The 25987-nt window shown below is 43.8% G+C and overlaps 1 protein-coding gene across 3 annotated transcripts in view; it reads left to right on the plus strand.

The window, feature by feature from the left end:
- The window catches only part of HNF1B (HNF1 homeobox B), a 61667-nt gene extending 36552 nt beyond the window's left edge, over positions 1–25115 (plus strand). For 2 of the 3 annotated variants that reach the window (XM_032779361.2, XM_032779363.2), the window contains exons 5-10: positions 8025–8188; positions 12243–12375; positions 13009–13200; positions 16160–16278; positions 22094–23916; positions 24293–25115. In XM_032779361.2, coding sequence (XP_032635252.1) covers positions 8025–8188; positions 12243–12375; positions 13009–13200; positions 16160–16278; positions 22094–22114 — 629 coding nt within the window. In that variant the 3' untranslated portion in view covers positions 22115–23916; positions 24293–25115. Of the gene's footprint in view, positions 1–8024; positions 8189–12242; positions 12376–13008; positions 13217–16159; positions 16279–22093; positions 23917–24292 lie in introns of all 3 variants that reach the window. The other variant, XM_032779362.2, reaches the window with a different exon arrangement.
- Positions 25116–25987: the final 872 nt, after the last annotated feature.

Consider the following 25987-nt stretch of genomic DNA (forward strand, 5'->3'; position numbering starts at 1 on the left):
TAATCCACCTAAGTAAGTGAAAGTATCTGCCTAACATTGGTGCTGCATAAGTGATAGTAATTATCCCCCTTGAGTGGAAGGGGAAATCCGAGGCAGAATAGTTGAGTGGCTTTCCAAAGGTCAGTAAGACAGCCGTGTCCGAGCCAAGAGAAGAACTGAGTTAGTCCCGTGCTCAGACCACCTGGATGCACCTTACGCTTTATTTCAGTGGTGCAGGGCCCACCTAAAAGCTAGGGGTATGATTGTCCTCATCACATACACATACTGCTGCTCGCTCTCAGCAAGCTAGCTGGAATATAAATAGTGATATAAATGTAGCCATTCTGGATAGTGGCAGTGGAGGCATGGCTGAGCTGGCCCAAGTACGTACATACCCGCCAGTTTCAGGTGGATTTCTACATGCTCAGGCAGGCTTCTGCTGCCTCAACCAGTGCTACTGCAGCTATCCTGATGTTTATACTCATGCTCGCTCTCAGTGAGCTACCACAAATATGTATATACGAGCAAGGGAATCACATCCCTAACTTGTCGTGTAGACATGACCCTAGTGCAATGTTAGCAGTTATTCACTTCTTCATCATGTAGATACTTTCCACACAGCTAAAGCTGCTGTTTCTCTGAAACTGACCAAGCTGTGGAACCTCTTTCTCCCTTGAACCTATCTAAAAAATTCCACTAAGCATGAATGTCAAGACTGCCATCTTTCTTAACACCTCTGATGCAGTGTTGCCAACTCTCATTGTTTTATTATGAATCTTGCAAGATTTGGTGTTTTTCTTAAAGCCCCAGCAGCTGGAGTCATGTGATTATGTGAGAATCTCAATTTTTTGTTTTTTACTTAAAATAAAACTTCTTACCCCACAGGGGCAGAAGAAAGCTTGAAAATATGAATTCTAAAGGCTCAAAAACCAGAAGGCAAATAAAAAGAACACCAAATGCATCATTTAAAAAAGTAATTCTTAAGTCAATCACATTATTGGGGGGAGGGGGCCTGACACATGACTTTTGAGACCCAGGGTTGGAAATATTGTGATTTTTGTGTTTGTAACAGAATCAGTCCTTGTGGGAAAACCCTACTATATTTAATAGAGATTGAAACAACTGTCTAGGATTTAACAGAGAATAATATCCCTATTGCAGAATTTTATAGTATTTCTTAAACCTCTAGAAAGAGACTCCATTCTCTGTAAAATACTACAGGTTTTTAGAGTAATTTCTATGGAATCTTGTTATTGGTTTGCTCCCTAGTAAGTTAAATGGGGCTTTTCCGTAAGGAACCAAATTGTATTTTTGCTTCCTACTAAAGAAAACAGGAGCTGTCTATCATTTATAGATTTATTTTTTTTTTTAAATATAGCTTCCCCCCCTTCTTGGTTTTATCTCCCCTCCCGTTGTTTAAATAATTTGTCAGATTTTCTGACCCAACAGCAGTTGGAACACACTTTGCATGAGGTTAGGAATACAGGACAAGAATGCGTGTGACAGTGCTTTAGTTGAGTAATGTTTACCCTGTTCATGGCTGGGACAGTCACTCAGACTGGCAAATGTCTACCTGACAAAGAACATTCTTCCATTATCAGGGATGGGAGAGTTGCTGGGGAAAAACTAGGAGCCAAAGTCATCACAGGAGGATTCCTAACTGTTCAACATGTTTAACCAGCTGACGTTGAACATCTAAAGAAAAAGAGAGAGAGGCCTTTTCATGTTCATTCTGCACTTGTTTGTTGGGCGGTGTTTGATGAATCATACAGATTTTCTGCAGAGGTGATTGCATTTAGGTGGTGGATGGGTGCATATGTGTCATTTCGGTACTTCCTCAGTGGGTGATGAACTAGATTACCTCTAAGTTGACTTCCAACCCTACATTTCTATGCTAATTTTTAAAGTGCTTTGGGATCCTTCAGGAGGAAAAATGTCATGTCAGATAATTATAATCCACCATCATTCATTTTTCTTTTTCACCACCATTGAATCATAGATATTTTTTTTTAAGGCCAGAAGGAACCATTAATGATCCTTTAGTTCTTAGACTTTTACCCACTGATTTCTGCATCAAGCCCACCAACCTTGTGACCCTTGGACCTTTTCTCCCCTTGGTTGAAATAATGACCAACGTGAAACTTTGCCCAAACTTTTTCAAATTTCTTGTGAAGTTTGTGTAAGTTCCCTTGTCATCCCCAATCACCCTGTTATCTTTCATTTTTGCTACATCTGTACTGCTAGGTTCTGTCCGGAAGCAGGAGTATCAGAAATCTCACAAAGAAATCGGCTGAGTTTGTAGCCCCTGGCAGCTCAGTTAATGCAGAGCTGCACTTAAGCCACCTGGTGTGTCTGCAAATTGATCATTTGAGAGTTGGCAGCTGGGCAGATGCCTTCCACTTGGACTGTAAGGAATCTTATTTTTCTAATTTATACGGGGCTGCCAGTAAGCTGCCCTAAATTCTTAGGGCAGTGGTGATTTCCTTGGGTCCTTCTCACATGAAAAGCCTGATATTTTCACAACTTCTTGTCACTACAGTATCTGTGAGATTCAGGGATTTGTGATATTGTCACACCATCATATGATGGCTACACATGTCCTGGCAAAGCTGCAATCATCTCTCCTACAATTCGTCCGTAGCTCCAAATCACAGCCCTTGCAGTGGCACAAGGCCATTAAGAAAGGAAGGTAGGTAGGTAGGTAGGCAGGTTAGTGGGCGGGCAGGATGGTAATGAGACTTGGAGTAGAGCTGTACAAATAACTGACTTTTGGTCCGCTGGCCATTGTGAAAAATTGAGGGCAAAATATTTAATGTTAACCCAAAATGAATTTTTTTTTTGAATTTTTCAGTGAAACAAAACATTAAAAAAAAAAAAAAAAAAAGTTACAGAGCAAATGATGCATTTTGTTCGACCAAAAACCAAAATGTTTTGTTTGTTTTTTGAGCTTTTTAAAGCATTTTTAAAATGAAAATTGAAGTGCATTACAAACCAAAAGGTCTTTTCAAATTGCAAAATCAAAGTGTTTCGTCTTGAAAATGTCAAAATAAAATGTTTCAATGTCTTGGGATTTTGGGAGGGGGTGAGTTATTGTGAACTGAGATGATTTTGGTGAATTTGACATGAATTTGCAAAATATTGCAGTTGACCTGAATCTGGATTTTATTTTATTTTTATTTTTTTTTGGTGTGTGTGGGGGAAATGTTTGGCTGAAAAATTTCACCTAGCTCTAACTTGGAGCATTTCAAAGATGTTTGTAAAAACCTGTCGGATTCTTGGCAATGACAGATGCTGTGTTGTCAATATTCGTCACATCTCAAAGCTTTGTGGTGGCCTGTATGAATGAGTTGGCGGTCTCACTCCAGTTTCTTACTGGACAGGACTCTGCATCTCAGCTGGTGCTATCTAGCATTCTTACTGGGAGTCTCAGCACAGAGGCTAAGGATGGAACGGGCCCTGGGACTGAACCCCTTTCAGACTCTTTTTGGAGGTGTTGTTCCTTTCAGTCAGGGCTGAGGAACAATGGCGAGACAATTACAGCATGGGCAGCAGAGATGCATCTATTCTATGAACAGTCAGAGGCAATGAGGCTCCAGGGCTGTCGGTCCTGTACCTGTCACAAGCAGTCACTTCTATCTCCCAAGAGAGTCTCTTAAACCTACTTGTTATATGAAGTGCTTGACTGTTTATAATAAATGGCTTTTATGCCGCATTTGTCAAGGCGGCCTTGTAAAAGCGGCGTTTGTTTCCAGTAGGTTTCCTCAGTTAATTATTTGTGATCTGCTGTAGATGCCTTCCAATGACACACTGCAAGTCCTATGGTTATCGATGCAAGGGATTTTTTTAGCCAGATTATATTTATACTGAAGCATTGTGCTAACTCCAGACTGGATCGTTGGTGCATGTAGACTTTGATGGGCTGAGATGTCCTCTTCCCTTTGGAGCTGTCATTCTTTTATTTCCCTAACACTATCTGTTACTCACAAGTGTCTCAGGACTGAGTCCGGAGTGGAAACATGATTCGTAAAGGCCTGGAAGGGAAGTCAGAACCAGACTGCGCTGGGCTGCTAGGAAAACTTTTCGATAGCTGAGAGAATCAGGAGATGGGGGACAGAAAAGGGCAGTAGTCATCTCATGGGACACAGATTCACTCATCTCACAGTCCAAACCAGTATAGGACAGGAGTGTCCAGATGTATCTATAGCTATAACTGTGGGCATGTTCATACTGCAGTCATGGGACCTGATTGGGGCTTGAGTAGGTGTATCTGAGCTAGCTTTAACATTGCTAACTTGGGTCCTGGAGTGGTGAAGTTGTAACAGCATAGGCTTAAGCACGGCCCATCCAGAAACCTGGGTAATTACTTGCTGACTAGCCAATGCTAAAGCATGGGTTGCTATGGCTTTGCTGCTCTGGGACCCAGGCTAGCTAGCTCAGGTACGTCAACTCAAGTTGCAGCCGTGATTGTAGCATAGACTCTTGATTTTCACCCAAATTTTAGACCACGTAAGTAGATGAAAATACTGACTAAGGTAAGAAAATCCAATATGTACCATTAGGAAATGTGTTCCTAATAAGTTAGTTGAAGTGTAAATGCAAGGCCGTCTGCTAAAGTAAAGCAATGTAGTGGAAGATACGTATGTGTGTACGTACTGTTAATGTTTGTAAACCATACATTAAACTGCTTTGACTTTCAATACTCTTATTTTTCTCTTATTATGGTGCTTTTTTTTCCTGTCTTCCTGTTCACCAGTATCAACCCTGATATTTACCCAGAAAACTGAAGTTAATTTTTGGCCCTGATTGTCAGCCATTTTTTAAACATTGTCATAAACACTGACAAATTCCTGAGTATGATACCTTGTTTGCAGTTGTAGCCTAGTTGAGGGGAGGGGGTTCCTATCCAGTTACAATGGGGAGAGTGTCCATGTCATTAAAAACATCATCATAAATAATTCTCTTTGGAATGTCGCTGGGTTATCTCACCTGCGAGGCCCAGATACCAGGGTGAAGGGCACACTGCAACTGCCTCCCCAGTAGGTGGACCCTTGCACCCACGCAGACCCCACTGAAGCCAGTGGTGCTCTTGGACGATGTTGGTGTGCACCTGCACAGATCTCACCTCATGATCAGGTTTCAAGATAGCAAGACCAAGAACTGAATTGATATGGGATGCCCTCTTGCCCTGAGAGATCGCCCAGCCGCAGGGAGAGGGGCGGTCATAGATGTAACAAGGTGGTGAATCTTGTTTGGCCACTTTCCATTGTGCAGATAAATAAAGGCCTTGAATCACCAGGGCGCCAGCCTGGCAACTTGCACCAGGACTAACATTAAAAACAATTTTAGTGACATAAGAACTGGGTGCAGGGGAATCTGAGAAGTGAGTACTGGGGTTCTTCCTGGGTCAGTCCCCAGGCCTGCTGTCAAGTCTGCAGTTAAATAACAGCAGCTGGGACTACATCAGAGGTGACATCTTTTTTCCATGTGGTTCCCTGCGAGTCCTTGACTAGCTTTGGCCTTCTCCGCTGAGGGTTGTCTTTACAACCCATTTGGGGACAGAACTTTGACTGACAGTAAAACAGACTTGGGGCCTTTGACTCCTGGGTGCATGCCAGCCTGTCAGCACACATTGTGTACTTTCTCTCTTGTTGGCTTTCTCTCATCTAGCTTTTACTGTGGGGGAAAGGTTGTAAACATCTGTGGAAAGGTGTCCCTTGCACAAAAGCTCTCCATCAAGGGTTTTACAGCCTTGAAACGCCTCAGTCCAGCAACAAATACATGTTGCATAAAGTGCAATTAGACGGGCTTAAGCCGTGCTGCGCATATTCTGAGCACTCTCATTCTGCCTGTCGCTGATCTGATGCAATAGATGGCGTGACTGCAGAGTAGTGGGTAACCTGTCTAAAAGAACCGGTGGTGTAAAAGCAAATTCAGATGCAACAACAGCAATATATTTTAAACCAACGTGGTTTACAGTTGCCCTCTGTGTTTTGGTTGCTGGCTTTTTTGCATGCAAAATGCTGCATTTGCACATAGGAATGCACTTGCATGCACAAACTGGGGGGACGAGACATCCAACTGTCTGATTTACACACGTAAATAATTATGAAAACCAAATTGCAGGTGCAATTAAGACCTGGCTGAGGGCACCCTGGAAACTTTGCCCTAACCTGTATTTAGGAAGACGGGGAGAAACATTCCCCAATTCTGGCTAGCAAAGCACGTAGCACAGGATTCTATGCATCACCGGCTTTCTCTGATTCTTTAACATGGTTCTGAAATAACTGTTTCCTGGAAGGAAGAGCATTATGGATAACTGCATGTGAATGAGCAGCCCAAACAGTCATGCCTTTTCTTCAGAATTCCTACATCTGTGCCATCAAAATGAGAGGTTTTAAAAGCAAACGCTAAGCAAATTAAATTGATTCAAACCAGGGCTGAGAAAGTAAGTGCGAAACAAACCAAAACCACTCTGAGACCCAGATTCTAAGTAATATAGAAGACACAACTGAGCAGAATGAAGGGGCAAAAGATTTCAAGCCCCTTTCCCAATGTCTTGCTCTCACTGCTTTTGTTGTCAGTGATTAGAGAGAGATGAAGCAAACTCAAAACTTACCCCCAACTTTTCCCCTGCCTCAAACATTTTGGGTTCAGATAAAACAGGCCCAAAGCAAATGTCTGGCTCTGAAGAGCTCTTTCTCATGAACAGGGCCGGCTCCAGGGGTTTTGCCGCCCCAAGCACCAAAAGTAAATAAATAAAGCTGCGATTGGCAGCAATTCAGCAGCAGGTCCTTCCCTCAGAGAGGGAGTGACAGCCCCGCCACCGAATTGCCGCCAAATGGCCAGATGTGCTGCCCACCCCCACCTTCATTGGCCACCCCAGGCACCTGCTTGCTACATTGATGCCTGGAGCCAGCCCTGCTTATGAGCTTTGGAGCGTTAGGAATCTAGATCCCGCTTGAGCCCATCTTGTGTGGTTCTTGTAAGAAAACACCAGTAATGAAGCCTGGTGTTTTTGCAAGCACACACGGAAGACTAGTAACAAAAGGCACAGAGCAACAAGATCATGAACTATTGTGGCTGCCTTGGTAATGGATGTATAGAGGTCTCTGACAGTGTGGTATTGGAAGAGTTTTATCCCAGTGTCTTTTTTTTTTTTAATTATTATTATTATTATTTATTATTATTTATTTTAAATAAATGCCATGAAAAATGACCTTTTTTCTCCCCAGAAACATCACCATATTATGCTGACTGACTGCTTGCTGCTGTTTTAACCTGCCGTATATAATGAAAATGCTTTGACTAGAGTTGTCAACCCTCCCAGATTGGCTGGGAGTCTCCCGGAATCGATCTCCCGGAGGCTACTGAAACCAATCTGGGGGATTAATAGGCCGCTAAAAGTCCAGTCAGCGATGCAGAGGGGCTAAAGCAGGCTCCCTACCTGCCCTGGCTCCTCATGGCTCCCAGAGGTGACCGTCATGTTCCTCTGGCTCCTAGATGCAGGGATGGCCATGGGGACTCTGCACATTGCCCCCACCCCAAACGCCGACTCCACAGCTCCCACTGGCTGGGAACCTTGGCCAATGAGAGCTGCAGGGTCGGTGCTGCAGGCAGGGGCAGCGCACAGAGCCACCTGGCTGCCCCTGAGCCTTGGAGCTGATTTGCCAGTTGCCAGGAGCTGCCCAAGATAAGCACTGCTCAGTCAGAGCTTGCACCCCTTACCCCCTCCCGCACCCCAACCCCCTGCCTCAGCCCCCTCCCATACCCCACAGCTCTTGTACATCCCATTCCCCTGCCCCAGGCTCAGCCTGGAGCCCCCTCCCACACTCCGAACCCCTCAGCTCCATCCTAGCCTGGTGAAAGTGAGTGAGGGTGGGGGAGAGTGAGCGATGGCGGGGGATGAAGTGAGAGGGGGCTGGGCCTTGGAGAAGGGCCAGGGCAGGGGTGGGGCAAGGGTGTTTCAGGTTGTGCAATCAACCCCATTTATGACTGTATGGCAGATAGGGGTTGTTAATACACCGCACTTGGCCTTGTTTTTGCAGGAGTCCGATACAGCCAGCAGGGGAACAATGAGGTCACTTCCTCTTCGACAATCAGTCACCATGGCAACAACACCATGGTGACCACCAGCCAGTCCGTCCTACAGCAAGTTTCCCCAGCAGGTTTGGACCCAGGCCACAATTTACTCTCGCCTGATGGTAAAATGGTGAGTACACCTGGCCTATTGTAGCTCCAAAGCTGATAAGATAAGAGGGCCCAGCAGGCAAAACAAACAAGACTTTTTTTTAGTTTCACACAAGGCCCACATTAAACAATGAAGCATTGTAGGGCTGGAGGAGGGGGGGCGTGGTAAAAAAAAATCCCAGCTGCCAGGAGTCAGAGGCGGCGCTCTGACCGTAGCTTTCCCCGCCAGGTAGTGGTGTACATTCTGAACCCAGCCAATAAACCTGACACAGGCCCGTTCTCATTTTATTGATTGAATGCCTTGTAAAGTAGCACAGTGGGTGGATCACTGTTTGTTTTTCGCTGCCGATGACATTCGTGTTGATAAAATGCTCATTCATTTATTTTTTTTCTTAAGCCCAACAAAGTTCTAAGTTTCACCAGGGAAGCAGTTTCTTTACAAGCAAGCCCCTTCCCCTGTCTGACCCCAAAACACACACGTAATCTGCTGCTCGATGTGTGTAACTGGTCCTCCTCTGCACCTGGTCCACAGAGGATAGGAATCTGTTACTGCTCAAGACGAATGGAATAGTTTTGGCCAAAGTTTTTTCTTTTTGGAGGGCAAAAAATACAGATTTGGTGACACCAAAACATTTTGCGAATTCATGTTGATTTCGCCTAATTGTCTGAAAATCTTTAAAAAAAATGAAATGTTTTTCCTTTTTTCAGTTTGAAAGGGCTTTTTTATACCAAAATAATCTCTTCTCTTTTCTTAAGACCTTCAAAACCAGTTCAGAATGTTGGATAGCTGAACAAAATATTTTGATTGACCTAAAAAGAAAAAAAATTTCAACTTCAATTTCCCAAAAAATCTCAAAAAAACCTCAGGCTTTGGTCTGACCCAATTTATTTTTTAACATTTTGAAAATACCAAGCTCTAGTTACAGACCCAGTAAACAAGGCTCTGTAGTTCAAGCTGTAGCAGTTTATGGATTTAACTCTGGAGGTCCCATGGTATTAGAGAGACAAGATCAGTGAGGTAATATCTCTTATTGAACCAGCTTCTGTTGGTGATGGTGGCCCACACAAGCTTTTAAACTATAAATGAGTCCTGGTCATAATATAGATTAAGACAGTGGAAACTGGCTTCAAGTACTTCCCTAATGAGAGCCTTTGAAAAAAGATATGTGGCAATGGGTAATAAATTTCAGTGGGCCCAAACTACATAATCTTAATCCAGATTCCTAACAACTTCCTACAGTAAAAGCCTTTCAATCCGAATATAGGTTTGACTCACTGCAAGGAGAGATCTGGATTTTGCACATGACCCCCTATGTTCAGATTTCACATGCCCCCAAAATTTGGGACATGCATTTCTAAGCAGATCACGAATAATCATAGAAAATAATCCAGAAGACTAGATGACACATCAGGCATTAAAAATCAAATGGACAAAATGACTGATAAGGCATTGTGAGCTTTTCCTTTTAAAAGTTAGGAGAGTATTCTGAAGTAGTAGTCTCAACATATAATTAATTTTTTTTGTATTGCAATAGCAGCTAGGAACTCTAGTCACAGAGAGGAACTACGTGGGGATAGGTGCTGTACAAACGGAATAAAGACTGTCCCTGCCCCAAAGAGTTTACAATCTCCGTATAAGACAAGAGACAGCAGGTGCGTAGACAGACAGACACATGGAGGTAGCACAGTTAGAAGAGACTGGTCAGCAGGATGATAGCCAGTGGTCTCTGCGCTCTAGCTGCCTATCTGTTACTAAATTTTCTGTAACCATCACAGCAAAGGTGAGCTTTCTGGAAGGATTTGGAGGAGGACAATGAGGTAGTTTTGCAGATGTTTACAGACTGCTCCTCCCAAGTGTGAGGGGCAGCCTGGGGGAAAAAGCACGACAGTGCTTGTTTTGAAATTTAACAAGTTACAGTTAAAATGGAGCCAATTTTAACCATCACAGAAACATGCACAGCAGTAAAAGCTTTTACCATCTTCATGCAGTGCTCAACCAGCCCCACTGAGTGCAGGATGCACAGCACCATCAACAACATTTATGGTCATCCATTAGTATGGAGCTGTCATCCCGTTTATTTCTGATCTCCTCCGCAGAGCTAGCTAGTGCTTGCAAGTTATTTAACACAAATATGCTGTGGGCTGTGGTTTCCAGTGAGTAAACATGTTTCTCTAATATCCCATATTGAATTAACAACAGCCAAGGAAGTCATTGCAACTTAAGATAATGTTGTGTTGGGTTTTTTTGAGGCACATGCTATTGAACCTGTCAGGAGTTTGGGCTTGTCATTGTTTTATGAGCCTTCATTGCCTTTTACCATCACAGCTATGGAAACTCAGTGGAGGGGTGTTCTAATGATGTGGTTTGAATACTTTCTTCGTCATGTGATCTCTAGCTTGTTTCTTTTGGTTCAAGTTTTTGGTCCTAATCTCAAGTTTGAAATTAGCCCAGACTGCAGGAGTTCCATGATTTTGTGACTGATTGTTTGACTTGCACATCCGCTGTGGTGTAAGCTGGCCTTGAAGAACTTTTTGAAAAGGGAAAATACTGGATAAGAAAATCTGACTCATTCTCATGCTCTGAAATGCATTGATATATTTGTTTCAGTTGAAGCAAGGCCCATCTCAAGCTCACATGTGCATGATACACTTGCAAACCGAGACCAAAAATTTCACACCTGGAACCCCGAAGTGTCTCTAAATCCACACTGAGGTACCTAAATAAAGTGGACTGATTTTTCAAAGGGCTGAGTACCTGAAGCTCCCATCGATGTCGGTGGAATTTGTGGATGTTTAGCACTTCTGATAATCAGACTGGTTTTATTTAGATATCTGAATACTTGCCTGCATCAGGGACCCCAACTTCAGACACTGGTGCAAACCTTCAGCATTGTAGACAAGGAAAGCCACAATATGCACTGGGAAAGCTTATTGTGGTGGCAAGCAGTTGGCCCTGTCTGCACCAGGGGTTGCAGAAGTGCAGTTATATTGAAGGCTGTAATTGGGACGTCTCTCCCATCCAGGCTAGGCCTAAATAACCTCATTTCAGGCACCCATGTATGAACTATTGGGTTGCTGTCCAAAACATCAAGACCTCGATTCAGCAAGACGTTCACATAAGCATGTGTCGTAACTTTGGGCACAGGAGCAGTCCCCTTGAAGTCCATGAGACAAGTCACATGCTTAAAGTTGGGCTTTTCCTTAAGTACCTTGCTGAATTGGAGCCTAACCCTAACCAGACTCACTTAACTTGCATTCCTCCACCATAGAGCCTGTTTCAGTATTGGCAGCTGCAACAGTTCAAAAATCATGAGTCTGGCCCCCTAAAATGATGAAACTGGCTTAAAAATTAATGAAATTTTAAAAAATAATACATTTGGGGTTGTTCTTTGCCTTTGGCATTTTTAACCTTTATGATTCAAATTTTCCACCTTTCTTTTGTAACCATGAGGGCTAGAAAGTTATTGGGTTTTTGGTGGTGGTTGTTTTAATGAATCTCAGACTCTCCCATAATCACATGGCTCCAGGATCTGAGGCTTTAAGAATAAAACACTACCAAGAAAATTGCAATGAACTCTCAAGAACTGGCAACATTGCTGTTTACTCAGAAAAGGCCTGAGCACAAAAGATGAGTTTTTGCAGCGTGACTTGAGGATCCAAAATTTAGGATCTGGTTGACTGATGGGAGCAGTGGAAGCAGGTTTCCTGAAATGCCTCTCACTGTTGCTGCTGTGGTTTATTTAACTGTTTCTACTGCAGTAGTACCTAGGAGCTCCAGTCACGGATCAGGACCTCTTTGTGTTAGGTGTTGTACAAACAGAGAACAAAAAGCAAGTTCCTGCCCCACAGAGCTCCCAACTGACAGAAATTGTGGATTCTCCTGACTGACTGAGTCACTTTCCGTGAGATGATTTTGCTTGTCTTTTTTGTGAGCGGCCTAGTCATGCATGAAGGGAGTCATTTCTGTATGGCTGGCCCTAGCCAAAGTCACTTTCATTTGTCTAGAAGCTGTTTTGTCACCCAGCTCCTGTCCATTGCGCCTCTGATGTCTGTTGTCCCTTTTGGTTTCTTGACAGATCTCTGTTTCGGGAGGTGGGCTGCCCCCTGTAAGTACCCTGACCAATATCCACAGCTTGCCCCATCACAACCCACAACAGTCTCAGAACCTCATCATGACACCGCTCTCTGGCGTCATGGCAATCGCGCAAAGTAAGTGCCTCACCGTGCTCTAGTTTCAATACATTCCTGTTGATAGGGCTTTTATCCCCTCGGCTGGTATGTTTAGAAACAGTATGCGAGTAACTCCATTCTGCAACTCTGAATTCCCCCTCCTCTGTAGTTCCAGCTGGATACAGTAACATTCTTCACTCCTAGCACTAACGCACTTTGTGGTCTTGCCACGTGCTATGGTGTTTCCTCACCAAGTTCAGAGGGGAAGGGAAGCAGTGGCTATGTGCCGTGAGTGAAATCCTGGCCCTTTTGAAGTCAATGGGAGTTTTGCCATTAAATTCAATGGGTCCAGGATTTCACCCAGAATGTTTAGGGCCTGATCTGACCAGCTGCTCTGGGCATAAACTAGGAGGAACTCCACTGAAAGCTGTGAGAACAGATGTATTTGAGAGGGGGATAAAACCCTGTGATTTTTTTTAACTAGGGTTTACTGCACACCCTGCTGCACTGCAGAGAGAAGCAGACTGTGTACAGCACAACCCCTTGTGGGTATCTCTAATGTATGAAGATAACATTCATCTAGATTTTTATTCCACTGCAGCAGCTCTCTGTTTGTGACTCCACCGGCACTGAAATCTTGACATGTTGTTTCATTCTCCTCTGTTCTCATAGGTCTAAATACTTCCCAGGCGCAGAGCGTCCCTGTTATCAACAGTGTTGCCGGAAGTCTGGCAGCTTTACAACCAGTCCAGTTTTCCCAGCAGCTACACAGTCCTCATCAACAGCCACTCATGCAGCAGTCGCCCAGCCATATGACACAGCAGCCTTTTATGGCCACAGTGACTCAGTTGCAGAATTCACACAGTAAGGATCTTGTCAGGTATTTGTTGAGGCCTGAAGGGAAGGATTTAGCTGCATTATAATTGCCAATTGTCATAAATACATTTTGAATTAACTTTGCTTTCTCCCTCCTTGCCCTCTCCACCCCTCCGGCTAGTTGGTTCTAACTCATGACCTGGGTCATCTTCTCCGGCAGGTGTTAGGACATTTCCTTTCCAAAGTGGGGGAATCACAAACTCTTTAGCGCTAAAGCAGTCAGATAAAAAGGGTGCATCATGGAAGAATTTTTAATCCCAGAGAGCATCAGGGGAATGAAAACCCCAGAACTTCACCTTTTAGGACTATGTGAGAACCCAAAGAGGAAGTGACTCAGCTTTCATCAGAGGGAGCCAACACATGGCAATGAATGTTGTCTGCTCCCCATTGTTACGCCCCTCCCATCTCAGCCTTCCATAGTACATGTGTTTGCTCCTCTTTTAGAATACAGAGTGCACCTTCCCGCTGCATAAGCTTATTCCTTCATACTCAGCCTGCAAGTCCAAGAGCCAAATTCTGCTCTCGATCACAGGTGTAAATTCAGAATAACGTCAATGAAATTATTCTGGATTTACATCAGAGCAGAATTTGGTTGAGAATCTTCTGTTTATGTCCCCATAGCGCATGTGCTTGCCTGCACTGTGCTATCCAAGGAGATTTTGAGTTCTTCTCTAACTGCAATTGATAGGACCACCCCTTTAAGGTGCACTCAATGTGATCATTGGCGTTAGGGGGCCAGGCAGGTGATGAAAAACAAACAGGCTTAGCTCTGTGGACATTTGGGCAGGCAACAGATGATAACTCTTTTTCCATATGCCTGTATTTATTGGCTAGGGCTTTCAAAGGGAGTCAGTAAAAGTCCATAGGATTTAAGTGCCTAACTCCCTGAGTCTCCTTGACAATCCCAACCATTTCATTTTACTTATTATGCTCTTTGCACTTTGGGGAGGAAGTTAGAACATAGGTATGTGGGGGAGGATGAACTACCTACCTGTATGTTCTGCAAATGATGCCTTTGTTTTTATATCTGTTTTTTTTTTTCAGTTGAGCTTTTCTCATATTACAGTTCTAAGAACAACAATTTTCAGATTGTGCTAGTTCATTTACACTCGCATGATCATTGGAAAAAAACATTTTAAAATAGGTTATGACCTAGGTTAGAGTAAGAAATCTTGTGTGTCCAGGGTTTTCTTCCCCAAATTATTGGGATTGTGTTCTGCAAGATGCTTAAATGTACAATGCAGTTGAGATGCCCAATTGCATAATATAAGTGACCTGCAATTTTACTATTCTCCAAGACCCCAGTGTAATTGTAAACTAGTGTATGCTCCCGTTACGTTTACTAAATTTTCAAGTGTAGTTCACCTGTAGCATGTCTCGGGCTTAACAACAAATCTCTTTAAAACATCTTGCCTAGTCCTTGTGACTAACAATGTGTTTTGCCAAATGGAATACATGGCCTTTATTCCTGACTTTTAGTTTTACTGGGCAGTGGCCTCATGTAATTAAACAATAAGCCTTTGGCCAACTGAAGAGCAGCAGAGACTTTGAGGGGAAGACTCTTCCAGTTCTCCTTGGCCAGCAGGTTGGTGATTATAACATAGGTCCTTCAACTGAGGTTTGACAGCAGCAGCAGATGGAGTATCTTGCTAAACGCTAAAGCTGGTCACAAAAGGAGGTGGGGTGTGTGTTTGTTTTGCACAGAAAATTTGGATTTTCAGCAAAATATTTTGTCCAAAAACTAAAATAGTTAGACTGTGAAATACTACTGTGGTGCCTCATGGGAGTTAAAGTTCAGGAACCTTGTCAGTGCTTCTATATCCTGGGAAATTTCCCAAAATCTGGGAATTTGTGAGTAAAATGTTTTGAATGAAAATTGTCAATTTCCCAAGCTGAAACATTTTACTCACAAATTCCCAGGTTTGGGGAAATTTCCCAGGATATAGAAGCACTGTAAAAAGCTTTATCTGTGAATTTTTCACCAGATTTGGGAAATTTTTAGTGCTAGACTGGGAAAAGTTGGCATCACCATATAGAAGCACCGCACCTCGTGCATCCATTCCTCTCTCCACAAGCTTCCCTGGTTAGACTACATTTCCCAGGATACATCATGGTCTCTTCTTGATGAGAGGAGGTAGTGCATCCTGGCAGTTATACGGTAGTAGTGCATCATGGGAGATGAAGTTTGTCTTGGGAGACCAGCCATAGAAAAGAAATAAAGCATGAGGAACCTGAACTACAACTCCCATGAGGCACTGCAGCAGCATTTGATAACTGAAATATTTCAGTTTTGGGGAATTCCATTATTTGATGAAAAATAAAAAATTTCTTCAGCAAGCAGATATTTTTTGCAAAAAAAAAAAAAATAGCTGAAAACCCAATTTTCTATCAAACAGTTTTTGACAAGCCTTTCAAAACAACCAATCAGAGTTAAGAATTTTTTTTACCTTTTTTTCTGGCTGAGGAGAACAGGATGGGAAGTTGCTTCACACTTTTCAGCTGGACAGAGAGCTTGCTTCTTAATTCAGGCATTTCCATTCCCGGTCAGCCTGGTAAACAAAACACCCATTGACTTCATCTAGGATATTTGCCTATGCTGCCTCCAGTGCTCTTGTCCAGCACTCCTGCTCATTGTCTTGCTTGTGCATTTGGTTCTCCAGCAGAATGGCTGCCCAGAAAGTGGTTTGAGGGTCTACAGCTGTTGGATCAAACCAGGCTATTTTAATCCTTCATCTCTCCACATGCTGCTGCAGAGAAATCAGGTGGATTCTCCAGAACTCTAAGGAGGACGCCAAGCACTCCTCCTTATTTGTTTTTACAAAAACAAACAAACAAAACCAACAACCCACAAATGTGTTGGAAATCTTTTGGCTTGACTGCTTTGCATCTGCATGAAGACTGTAGCTGGTCTTTATATGATTGCTGTCTCTCTCCTTCATTTTCATAGTGTATGCACACAAGCAGGAGCCTCCCCAGTATTCCCACACTTCCCGGTTTCCATCAGCCATGGTGGTCACAGATACCAGCAGCATCAGTACATTAACCAATATGTCTTCCAATAAACAGGTAATAGCGCATGCTGGGAAAATGGGATAGGATTCTCTCAGTGTGAATGGTGTATTTCCCTGGTACGCTTGTTGTTGCTAATGGGAGTTTAAGCCAATACATTTGGTGGTGAATAGACCCCAGTGTCTGCTTCTTAGCTCCACCGTTCTAAGAGTGATATTCAGGGACCACACCAGCATTCACAAAAGCTGATCCAAAGGCCTGTGTGTTGCTATTTGTGGATAGTGTTTGATATTCAGCCCTAATTACCAGGAGACCAGTTCATTATATAAACCACAGCAGCTGAATGTTTTGCGTGGAAATTAATGGGTGGTCTCAGGATTGTTCATAGTGCACAAGTGTCCATGTTGGTAACTGGCATTCTTACTGGCAGACTCAAAGGAGAGGGCCCAGGGTGAATGGGCTGTGGAGAGTGAGCGATCCACCTACCTCTATCTGTGATCCCAGTGCAGAGTTAAGGCGTGTTGGCAGATCTGTGTAGGGGAAAGCTTGTCCTTGCGTGGCTTGGGCTGTGCTATTCAGTGTATATACGGAGGATGTCACTCCACTCTCCAGAGCTCTCAACCCAACACCTGTCACCCATTGTGAATCCAGTTCATTTTCTTCTTGAAACCTGGCCCCAAAAATGGCTAGCATGAGGAAGTAACACCAAGCTCTGCTGGTTTATTATGACTTGTTTTAAAAAGCATAAGGTGGGTGAGGTAACTTCTGGTGGTGAAAGAGCTACACAGAGTTCTTCACGTCTGGAAAAGATATCCAGAGTGTCCCAGCTAACTACAAGATGGAACAGATGGTTTAGCATATGTAGTTAACACATAGATTCTAAGACCATTGAAAATGAAGTGGCCCATTAACACCCTGTAGTCATAGGATAAAGAGGGAGATTAGTGGGTTACAGATTGTTGTAATAAATCATAAATCCCGTGTCTTTATGAAGACCATGTTATTTAGTGTCTAGCAAAGTTATGAATTCAAGCTCCCAGGCTTATCTTTTGAAGGTGGTGTGTAGAGCCTTTGATAAATGCAGCAAAGTCAATGGACCAAGTTCATCTCTGGCATAACTCCATCAAAGTCGATTTAACTACCTTGAATTAAAATGACTTTCTGGTGTCATTCAAGGCTTACTGAAAATGACAACGAATGATTATATTGAGAGACCGGCTCTAAACTGCAAGCGAGACAAGCCAGAGTAACTGTCAGAGTCAGTGGAGTTAGACTAAATGAACATGAGTGGAAATGAGATCCAAATCTGGGGCCAGATCCTCAGCTTGTGTGTATCAGCATTGAAGTTATTGGGCCAAATCTCCAGCTGGTAAAAACTGCCACACCTCCATTGAAGTCAATAGAGCTATGCTGATTTATACCAGCTGTGAATCTGGTCCACAGCCCCCAAATCTTTATTGGTGTCACATCAGATTTACATCAGTGAAGGTGAATCAGGCCCTACGTTTTTAGTGTCCAGATCAGACAATAGCCCTTTAAAAAAAAAAAAAAAAAAAAAAAAGTGCTGTGGGGACTGTGAGAAATATGTGGCCCTTATCGATTACTAGATAAATAGGAGACAACCTTGAACTTGTATCCAGATAAACTTATTTTTGCTAAGCTCTGACGGTGGGAAGAGAAAAATCTTTGCAACAAATGCACAGCAAATAATGTTTGGAATTGCTGCCTGGGTTCATTTTCACTCATGTCCTTAAAGTTTCCCTGCGAGGATGGCAAAGGGAAGGCTCTGCCACCATAAAAAAATGAAAGAAACAGGATTGTGTAAGACCAAGTACAATGACCCAGACACGCAGCTGGTGTAAACTGATGCAGCTCCATTGGAGTCAGTGGGCCAGATCCCCAGTGGGTGTGATTTGGCGGAGCTCCTTTGAAGTTGATGGAGATACACTTATGCCAGCTGACGATCTGGCCCCGGGTGTGGGACCCGCCACAAAACGTTTCTCTCACAAAATGGAAGGTGAAAGTGTAATTCCAAATCCCACTGCCCCTGCGACTCCTGTCAGGTTTCCCACTCTTTGTAGTGTGCAGGGAAAACATTTATCTGTGCCCACAAATCTCAATCAGTCGGGCAATCAGGCGCATCAGCACTCCTAGGGAATACCATTTCCTTTGAAAGGCTTTATCAATCCATCTGGTGTGTGCTCAGCCCTAACTTCTCTCTTGATTAATTATCCTGGCTTACCCCTAGTTGACTTTGATGCTTGCTTGTTGAAACAAGCCCTCTGAATACAGGAAATGTTCTTTTAATCAAAATAGTGCACGATGCTACCCGCTAGGCCTGTCATGGAGCCTAATGACGGCTTATGCCCTTCGTTGGAGAGAATGATCAGCCTACCTTGAAGCATGGCTGGCCAAGATAATCAAGCCACTCGTTTCCCTCCCCCTCCCCCGCACACTATTTTACTTGAATTTTTTTAAATGTACTCTTATTTTATCCCCTGCAAACAAGCGCTGAGCATAATAAGCAAATACCACGTTACTCAACCATAGCACCTGATCTTGCAAATTGTACTGAACATAGAATGAAATTTCTCTATAGGCACAGGCCAGGCACCAGGCAAGTGAACCACTTAAGTCCCATTTTAAGTCCACAAGAACAGGGCTAGCATGGGAGTTGAGTGATGCAAGGGTCTGTGCACTGGAATACATTTCACCCTCAGCAGTCCCAAACAAAGTTCATTAGTAAGTGTCCAGGCCCAAGTTTGCATAGATAGGCCCGCTTTTCTATGATCCATTCTGCAAGGACCATTTGACCATTAGCGGCAAAGACGAGAAATAATTTTCATCTTAAACATCATTGAATATTTTTTTCATTGCCACCTACTGCTTTTAGCAAGAGGGGAGCAGAATTCTGGAGAAGACATTAAGGGACTGTTCCAAAACCCAGGGAAGTCAGTGGGAGCCTCCCCCTAGATGGGGGCTTTGGATCAGGCCCTAGGACACCAGCTGATCATTTGACCGATTTTACGCTCTATTTTGACATGACAAAAAGAGTCAAAAGGCTTTGTTTAATAAAAAGGTTTTTGTTTCCTGATCTCATATGTGTCATTTCACAATGCTCCTTTGACCCCTATCCTCAAACTGGTTGCTAACTGGAGTTTTGCTCTGAGTGTTCAGAAGAATATGAGCGCTGATGTTGAAAACATAATGCTAGTGGTTCCCATGGTAAAGTTCTGTGCCAAGCCACGTGCAAATAGACACACTCACCTTAAATGCACAAGGCCCAGGGCTAAAATAGCTTCGTATCCATCCACAGCTGAATGCGTAAGACAGCCTGGCCACCTACTCATTGCACATACACAGCGATGAGAATTAGTCAGAACCTTCATCTCCAAAACTTACATCTTCTTGGGTTGAGGCCTGTTGCCAGAGCAGTCAGTAGAAGGAACCTTATTCACTTGAGCAGATTGACCATCCCAGCCAATAGTGGAGAATGGCGCATACAAGCGGTGGCTTAAATAGGTCAAAGTAGGAGGAGGAGCCTACCATTTTCTTGGTAGCCACTGTTGTGGTGGTGGTGTGTGGTGAAGAGCATTATAATATCATATGAGGATGGGCTGCTGCAAGAGGAAGAGAAGGGTGCAAAAGAAGAAACGTATCTGGAAGGAGTTCAGTGTTTGCGTGGAAGAGAGTTAGAAGAGGGCATGCCCCAGATGGTCTCCACTCCCATTCCTAAATAGATAAATGCCACTGTTTAGACTTCATCAGGATGGAAAGTCTGTATTGATTGACAGACCAATAAAAATGGGAGGCCAGGTTGCTCCTTTCTCAGGAAAGTCTGAAATGGCCAATGCAAATTCCTGTATTTATAAGATTTTAAGACATTTCGCAGGAGAGATTTCATGCAAAGCCTATCTGTGGTTTATCTTCCCTCTCCTAGCTTCTCACAGGATCCTTCCAGCTGAGCAAAAGTGGATGGGGCTTATCTATGTAGCTTGGTGGTAGGCTTTGCTCTCTGAGCTATACTACAGCCCTCCCTCTCCTGCCGTTTGGGCCAGTTGTAGTGCTCTATCCCCATCCTGCTGGGAAGAGGAACACTGCCAGTGTCTCTTGCTCAACAGTGCAGAATGCCATGTTAAGCGGTTAAGCCACCCCTTTGGGTTGGGCTTGCCAGCTTCAGCTCTGAGCACCACACTGCTGATCTCTTATCAGATGTTTATGTTTAGACTTGGAAGGGGTAAATAACTCCCAGTTCCTTTGACAACACTTAAGGCTGAGCCACCATTTTATTGCATTAGCAAACATCTGATAGTGGTGAGGCCCATCCCTAATGACATGTCCTAGAGGCCTCCTGGCAGCTCCTTATCTCCCTGTTATGATGTTTCACTGAATCTACAAGGTCACCCCAGGCTTTCTCGTTCTCCACCCAAAATCTGAAAATTGAAGAACTGAGTAGCCGAGATGGGAGGGAGTGGAGAGTGAAGGATCATGGAACTTCCAGCTCTGTCCCTCCTGCCCTTGTTCAAGTGGTTCAGTGTATGCTCTCACCTCTCTCCCTTCTTTGGAGCTTCTCTTGAAATGCAGCATGCGCCTTGTCAGGAGTGGGGCTGGGGAGGTGAGACGGGAAGAGAGAGGATGAACCGAGCAGACAAGAAAAGAAATGACAGAGGGGCATGTTGTACACAGTGTCTTCTCTCTAGTAAGTGCTGGTGAGACAAACCAGAGACAGCAGTCCTCCGTGTAACCACCACACAGCAGAAGCAGCAGCAAGGCAAGCATCTCCTATGCTCCCCAGTGGTCAATATGCCTCAACTCTGATCTGGAGGGACCACCTCTAGGTGCAAGAAGTGAGTCCCATTACCCATTTTCTGCTGAGAGTGCTGGTAAGGCAGCACCAGTTGCATGGATGATGTGACGTGGACACCTGCCTTGTAGGCACGGAAGCCCAGCAAGTTAGGAGCCTAAATACTTGTGTGGATCTGGGATTGAGATCCTCAACTCATTTTACGCAGTTCACAAGAAAGCCATCAGAGGATCATAACTCATGGCCTATATGTAACATGAGTTGCCCCCTACAAGCGACTTTTAACTCGTGTGATTGCATTTACTCAGCAGACCTCCATACGCTTGGCTGATCTTGGCAGCATTGCAAAGGCAAATGAACTGGTCTTGGAACAATTTCTCCCATAGACTGGGCACACACAGGCCCTTTTTTGCAACATCTGGCGTGAAAACTATTTTCCCACTGTGTTCCCCATTGCAACTCTTGAGACCCTGGGCATGATCCAACACCCACTGACTTCAGTGGGAGTTGGATTAGGCTCCGATGAGTGTCCTTAACTACCAAGTCAGCTGACAGGATTGGACCCAGTGTACTGGTTGCATAAAAATCTTCTAAGAGCTATGGGCCCAATCGGCAGCCTTGGAGTATTTTCCCCTTGAGTTCATTGAGGCTAATGGGAATTGGTATAAACGGGACTGATCTCCAAGATCCAGATCCTTTAGGTGACTAACTCTCATTCATTTCAAGGGGAGCTAGTCTTGAATACTTTTGAGGATCTTAGCCTGGGTCAATAAACGGACTTACTGGGATATGTAGAATACTAGCAGAACTCCGTGAAGCTGAGGCTGCTTGGCACATTGGAGCCTTTGTGCAGGACAGAATGTTCTGCGCCCATAATATTATGGAAGGAAAGGCAGCGTACGAATTACTGTCTGTATCACACTGAATGTTTTATGAACACCTGAATGGTCCTGAAAGCTCAATCCCGAGTGTCATAAAATCATCCAGGTCCAGTGACTCCACCTCTGCACGTTGCAACACTTTTTTGTACTCTCTCTAACTCATGCCTCCTGCTTCTTTCTCTCCCAGTGTCCCCTGCAAGCCTGGTGATGTTCCACACCTCACTTATTCTGCACCTAGCAACGGGAACTTGTTTTCCACAACATCACACCGGTAACCAACAAAGTGCGAGGGGTGTTGCCATAGTGAAGCTCAGCCAGCTTGTCTAGTGCCTTAGCGAGACGCCCATTAACCTGAAAAAGAGCTAGAGCTTCAAGACTTAATAGCCACCCTTCTGTGACTTGCCAGGACTGAAGTGCCCACTCCCAGAGACTGTGCTTTTCCATTTCCTTCACACAGTATTTCCAAGAGACGTCTTGAGGATTGTAAGTATTTGCCTTTGAGAGGGCATTGGCTCTCATGAGAAAATTAAGAACAAAATGTACTGATGACTGGCAGAAGAGGAAGACGAAGATCAAACATATTTAAGTTATATTCCTTCACCAAATGGACTGATGAGACTTGGAGCTGTTACTTGGAGTTTGGACGAAGGAATCGCATGTGCTGTTGAACTGAGCCAATTAAACTGTAAATATAGATAAACTTCTCTCCTCTCCAATCCTTCCATCTCCATCTATAAATATAGAGTTATATTAAAGAAGTAAATTTTGTCCAATGGATGTAAACTACTGTAATTAAGTGCAATTTCCCCACTTGTATATATTGCCAACATTTTTCTTATTTCTCTTTTTGTAAAGGTCAGAACTGAAGGTTTTTCTTTATTTTTCTTTCTTTAAATGAACAAAATCATGAGGAAACACCTGGGCCCAGTCAACGATGATAGTCAACCAGTGTTTGTGAGGACAGACATAAGCTCATCCTTTGTACAGCTGCTACTAAAGGCTGATAAATTGTGGTTTGGTCAATAGTCCAGACAAATATAAACCCAAATCTAGTGAAGGACCAGGAATGAAATACATAACCCAATGGCTGGCTCCTCAGTGACCATGAAATGCACCATCTACCTGGTGGCTACTGCCAATATGCAGAGCTCAAAAACTTATGATATTCCCTGACATGTAGGCATTCTGAGTGAAAATGTTTAGGGGCAAGGGAAGAGGGACTTAAAACCTGTGGACTGCTTTGGGAGTTTTCAGCTTACAGGTGTGGGCAGTTTTCAAGGAAGCCTGTAGCATTTGCTGCTGTGTACCTGAATGGGCTGGTAACCACACTTTTTAGCGGGAGCTTTCTACACCTCCAAAGGGGTTTGGAGAAATCCTGATCTTCTTTGGAGCAGGAGGGAAAAGTGAGAAGTGAAATCCCAATATCACCTCAGGAAGTGGGAAAGGGTTTGGTGTCTAATATCACCTGGTCTTCTGCTCAATAAAAACTGTTAATATAAGCCAGTTATTTTACATTGTACTTAACTGTAGGGCAAGCCTTGTTAACTTTGCCTTTCCAATTAACAAGCCAAGGGCATAGTTCTGATGCCACTTCCTCGCCTGTTGCTGGCTTTCCCTCCTCTGCAATTGGATAAAATATCTGTAGTGCCAGGAGTGTGAGTGTTTCATGCTGACAATCACATACGTTGCCACTAAGGGCCTCGTCCTACCATGACTCAAACTGAGTAGTGTCTTGCTCACCAAGTAATGCCTTTGACTTCAGTAGGACTACGCATAGTGTGAGGTACTACTTAGTCCAATATGGATAAAGGTATCACAGTCTGGCCCTAAACCGGAAATGTACATGCTGGAAAATGACCATAAAGGGGCTGTGGTGGCTTTGAGGGCATATCTCCATTGCCACCCATTGATGTACTGGCAGGTGCTGTATTGGCCTGTTCTTTACTTGTTGGCTGTAGAGGTATTTGAGAAAGTTAGTTCCAGGAAGAGGAGAGAATTATTAAGGAAAAGGTCAGGGCCGGCGCTTGCATTTAGGCGGCTTAGGCAATCGCCTAGGGCGCCAGCATTATTAGGGGGCAGCATTTTGCCAGAGGGGGCGGCAGGCGGCTCCGGTGGACCTGCTGCAGTCGTGTCTGCAGAGAGTCCATTGGTCCGCGGCTCTGGTGGAGCTGCCGCAGGCATGCCTGCGGACGGTCCGCTGGTCCCACGCGGCTCTGGTGGACCTCCCACAGGCACGGCTGTGGCAGCTCCACCGGAGCTGTGGACCAACGGACCTTCCACAGAAATGGCTGCGGCAGCTCCACCGGAGCCCCGGGAGCGGTGCACGGGGCGACGAAATGGCTGTGCGCCTAGGGCGCAAGAAACCCTGGCACCGGTCCTGCAAAAGGTCCATTTTGGAGGGGCTTGTAGCTAACAATTTTTTTCTCTCTTCCCATTCCAAATTCATTTCAACAGAAGACGGAGGTCTAATCCTGCTTCCTTTGAAATCAATAACAAAACTTTCCTTAATGTCGGAGGGACCAGAATTAAGGCCTTTGGCAAGGAGACCAGATGATCTACTAGTAGCCAGGAGGGGAGCACACAATTAATAAATTCCTGGGTCCTCCTCACTCCAAGTTTGGGGATACTGGACCTTTTCTCCATCCTGCTAACCACTCTAGAACATAAATCAGACAACTAGCATCTCCCCAGCTTGTAGCTACTATAGGAAAAATGGGATACTGGGCCAGACCCTCAGCTGATTGTATATCAGTGTAGTTCTATTGAAATCAATGGAGCTACACTAATTTACGCTAGCTAAGGATCTGGTGTAAAATTTTCAAAAGTGCCTAAATCCCATTTTCAAAAGGGACTTAGGAACATGCATCTTGTTTACTTGAAGTGAAACTTAGGTTCCTAAATGCCGAAGTCACTTGAAAATGGGACAGGCGCCTGAATCACTTAGATACTTCTGAATTTTTTTTTTAATCTAGTGCCTTAATTCCAAACTCCATGAGCAATTAAAAAGGGTAAACCTCATTAGAGTCTTCCTATGAACAGAATGATCAATACTAAATATAAAAGCAGCAGATTCTCTTTTTGGGACCATCTTTTCCTTTTGTGTTTGTACAATGCCTAGCACAGTGGGGTCCCGATCCTCATTGGGATTAGTAGGAATTATTGGACGACAAGTAATAAATCATTATGAACTGGAAAGCAATCTTTGGAATGAAATTAATTTTGATGTACACTATAATTAAATACCATTTCTTCTGACTCCCTGTCAGTGCGTGATGTATATCTGAGGCCCAGGTAATATTGCATTAATAGCCTCCTCCCTTCATTGACAAAAACAAGACGAATTTAAATGTTTGCAAAGTAATTCTAGGGTTGCTATGTCATAAGCACAAGGTGAGCGCTTGTAACCGCCATAGTTATACTGCAGATGTTGATTCAACAGGTGGTGTGGAAAGCAGAATGAGTCTTCTCATCAAAGAACAAAGCTAAATGTTTCCCTCGCTCTTGAAACATTAATCTCCATTTCCAAGTGACGAGATTTAATAAGTCAAATATTTCATATTAATATCACAGAATTAATCTGACAAAGAAATGGGCTCCAGAAGTAACATTTTATTCAGGATTGCCAACAACCCAAAGTTTAGGAGTGTTTATATCTGGGATTTGGATTCACTCCATAATAAAGACAGGGGCCATTTACAAAGTCCAGTTCAGAATTCAAAATTGGAGCACCCTTGTACGACGTTTTGGGGCCATATCTCTAGTGGATTGAACCTGTAGCTGGAAGTCAGGGAACTAAAGTTCTAATACTGACTATGGCACTGTGTTGACACTATTCCACCAAGGCTTGTACCTCAACCATCACCGACTGTGGTACGTAACCATCTTCATTAAGTAAGTCACTTAGGCTGTAACATTCAACAGGGTAGACAAAGAGCACCCATCAACTGGGGGATGCTCAGCGCTTTTGAAAATCAGGATAATCTCTCTGTGACTCATTTACCCTATCCATAAAATGGGGGTAAAGGACACTTACTTTTGTAAAATTCTTTGAGGTCTTTGATTGCAAATTGCTATATAGGTG

The sequence above is a fragment of the Chelonoidis abingdonii genome, chromosome 20 (genome assembly GCF_003597395.2).
Source record: "Chelonoidis abingdonii isolate Lonesome George chromosome 20, CheloAbing_2.0, whole genome shotgun sequence".
NCBI lineage: Eukaryota > Metazoa > Chordata > Testudines > Testudinidae > Chelonoidis > Chelonoidis abingdonii.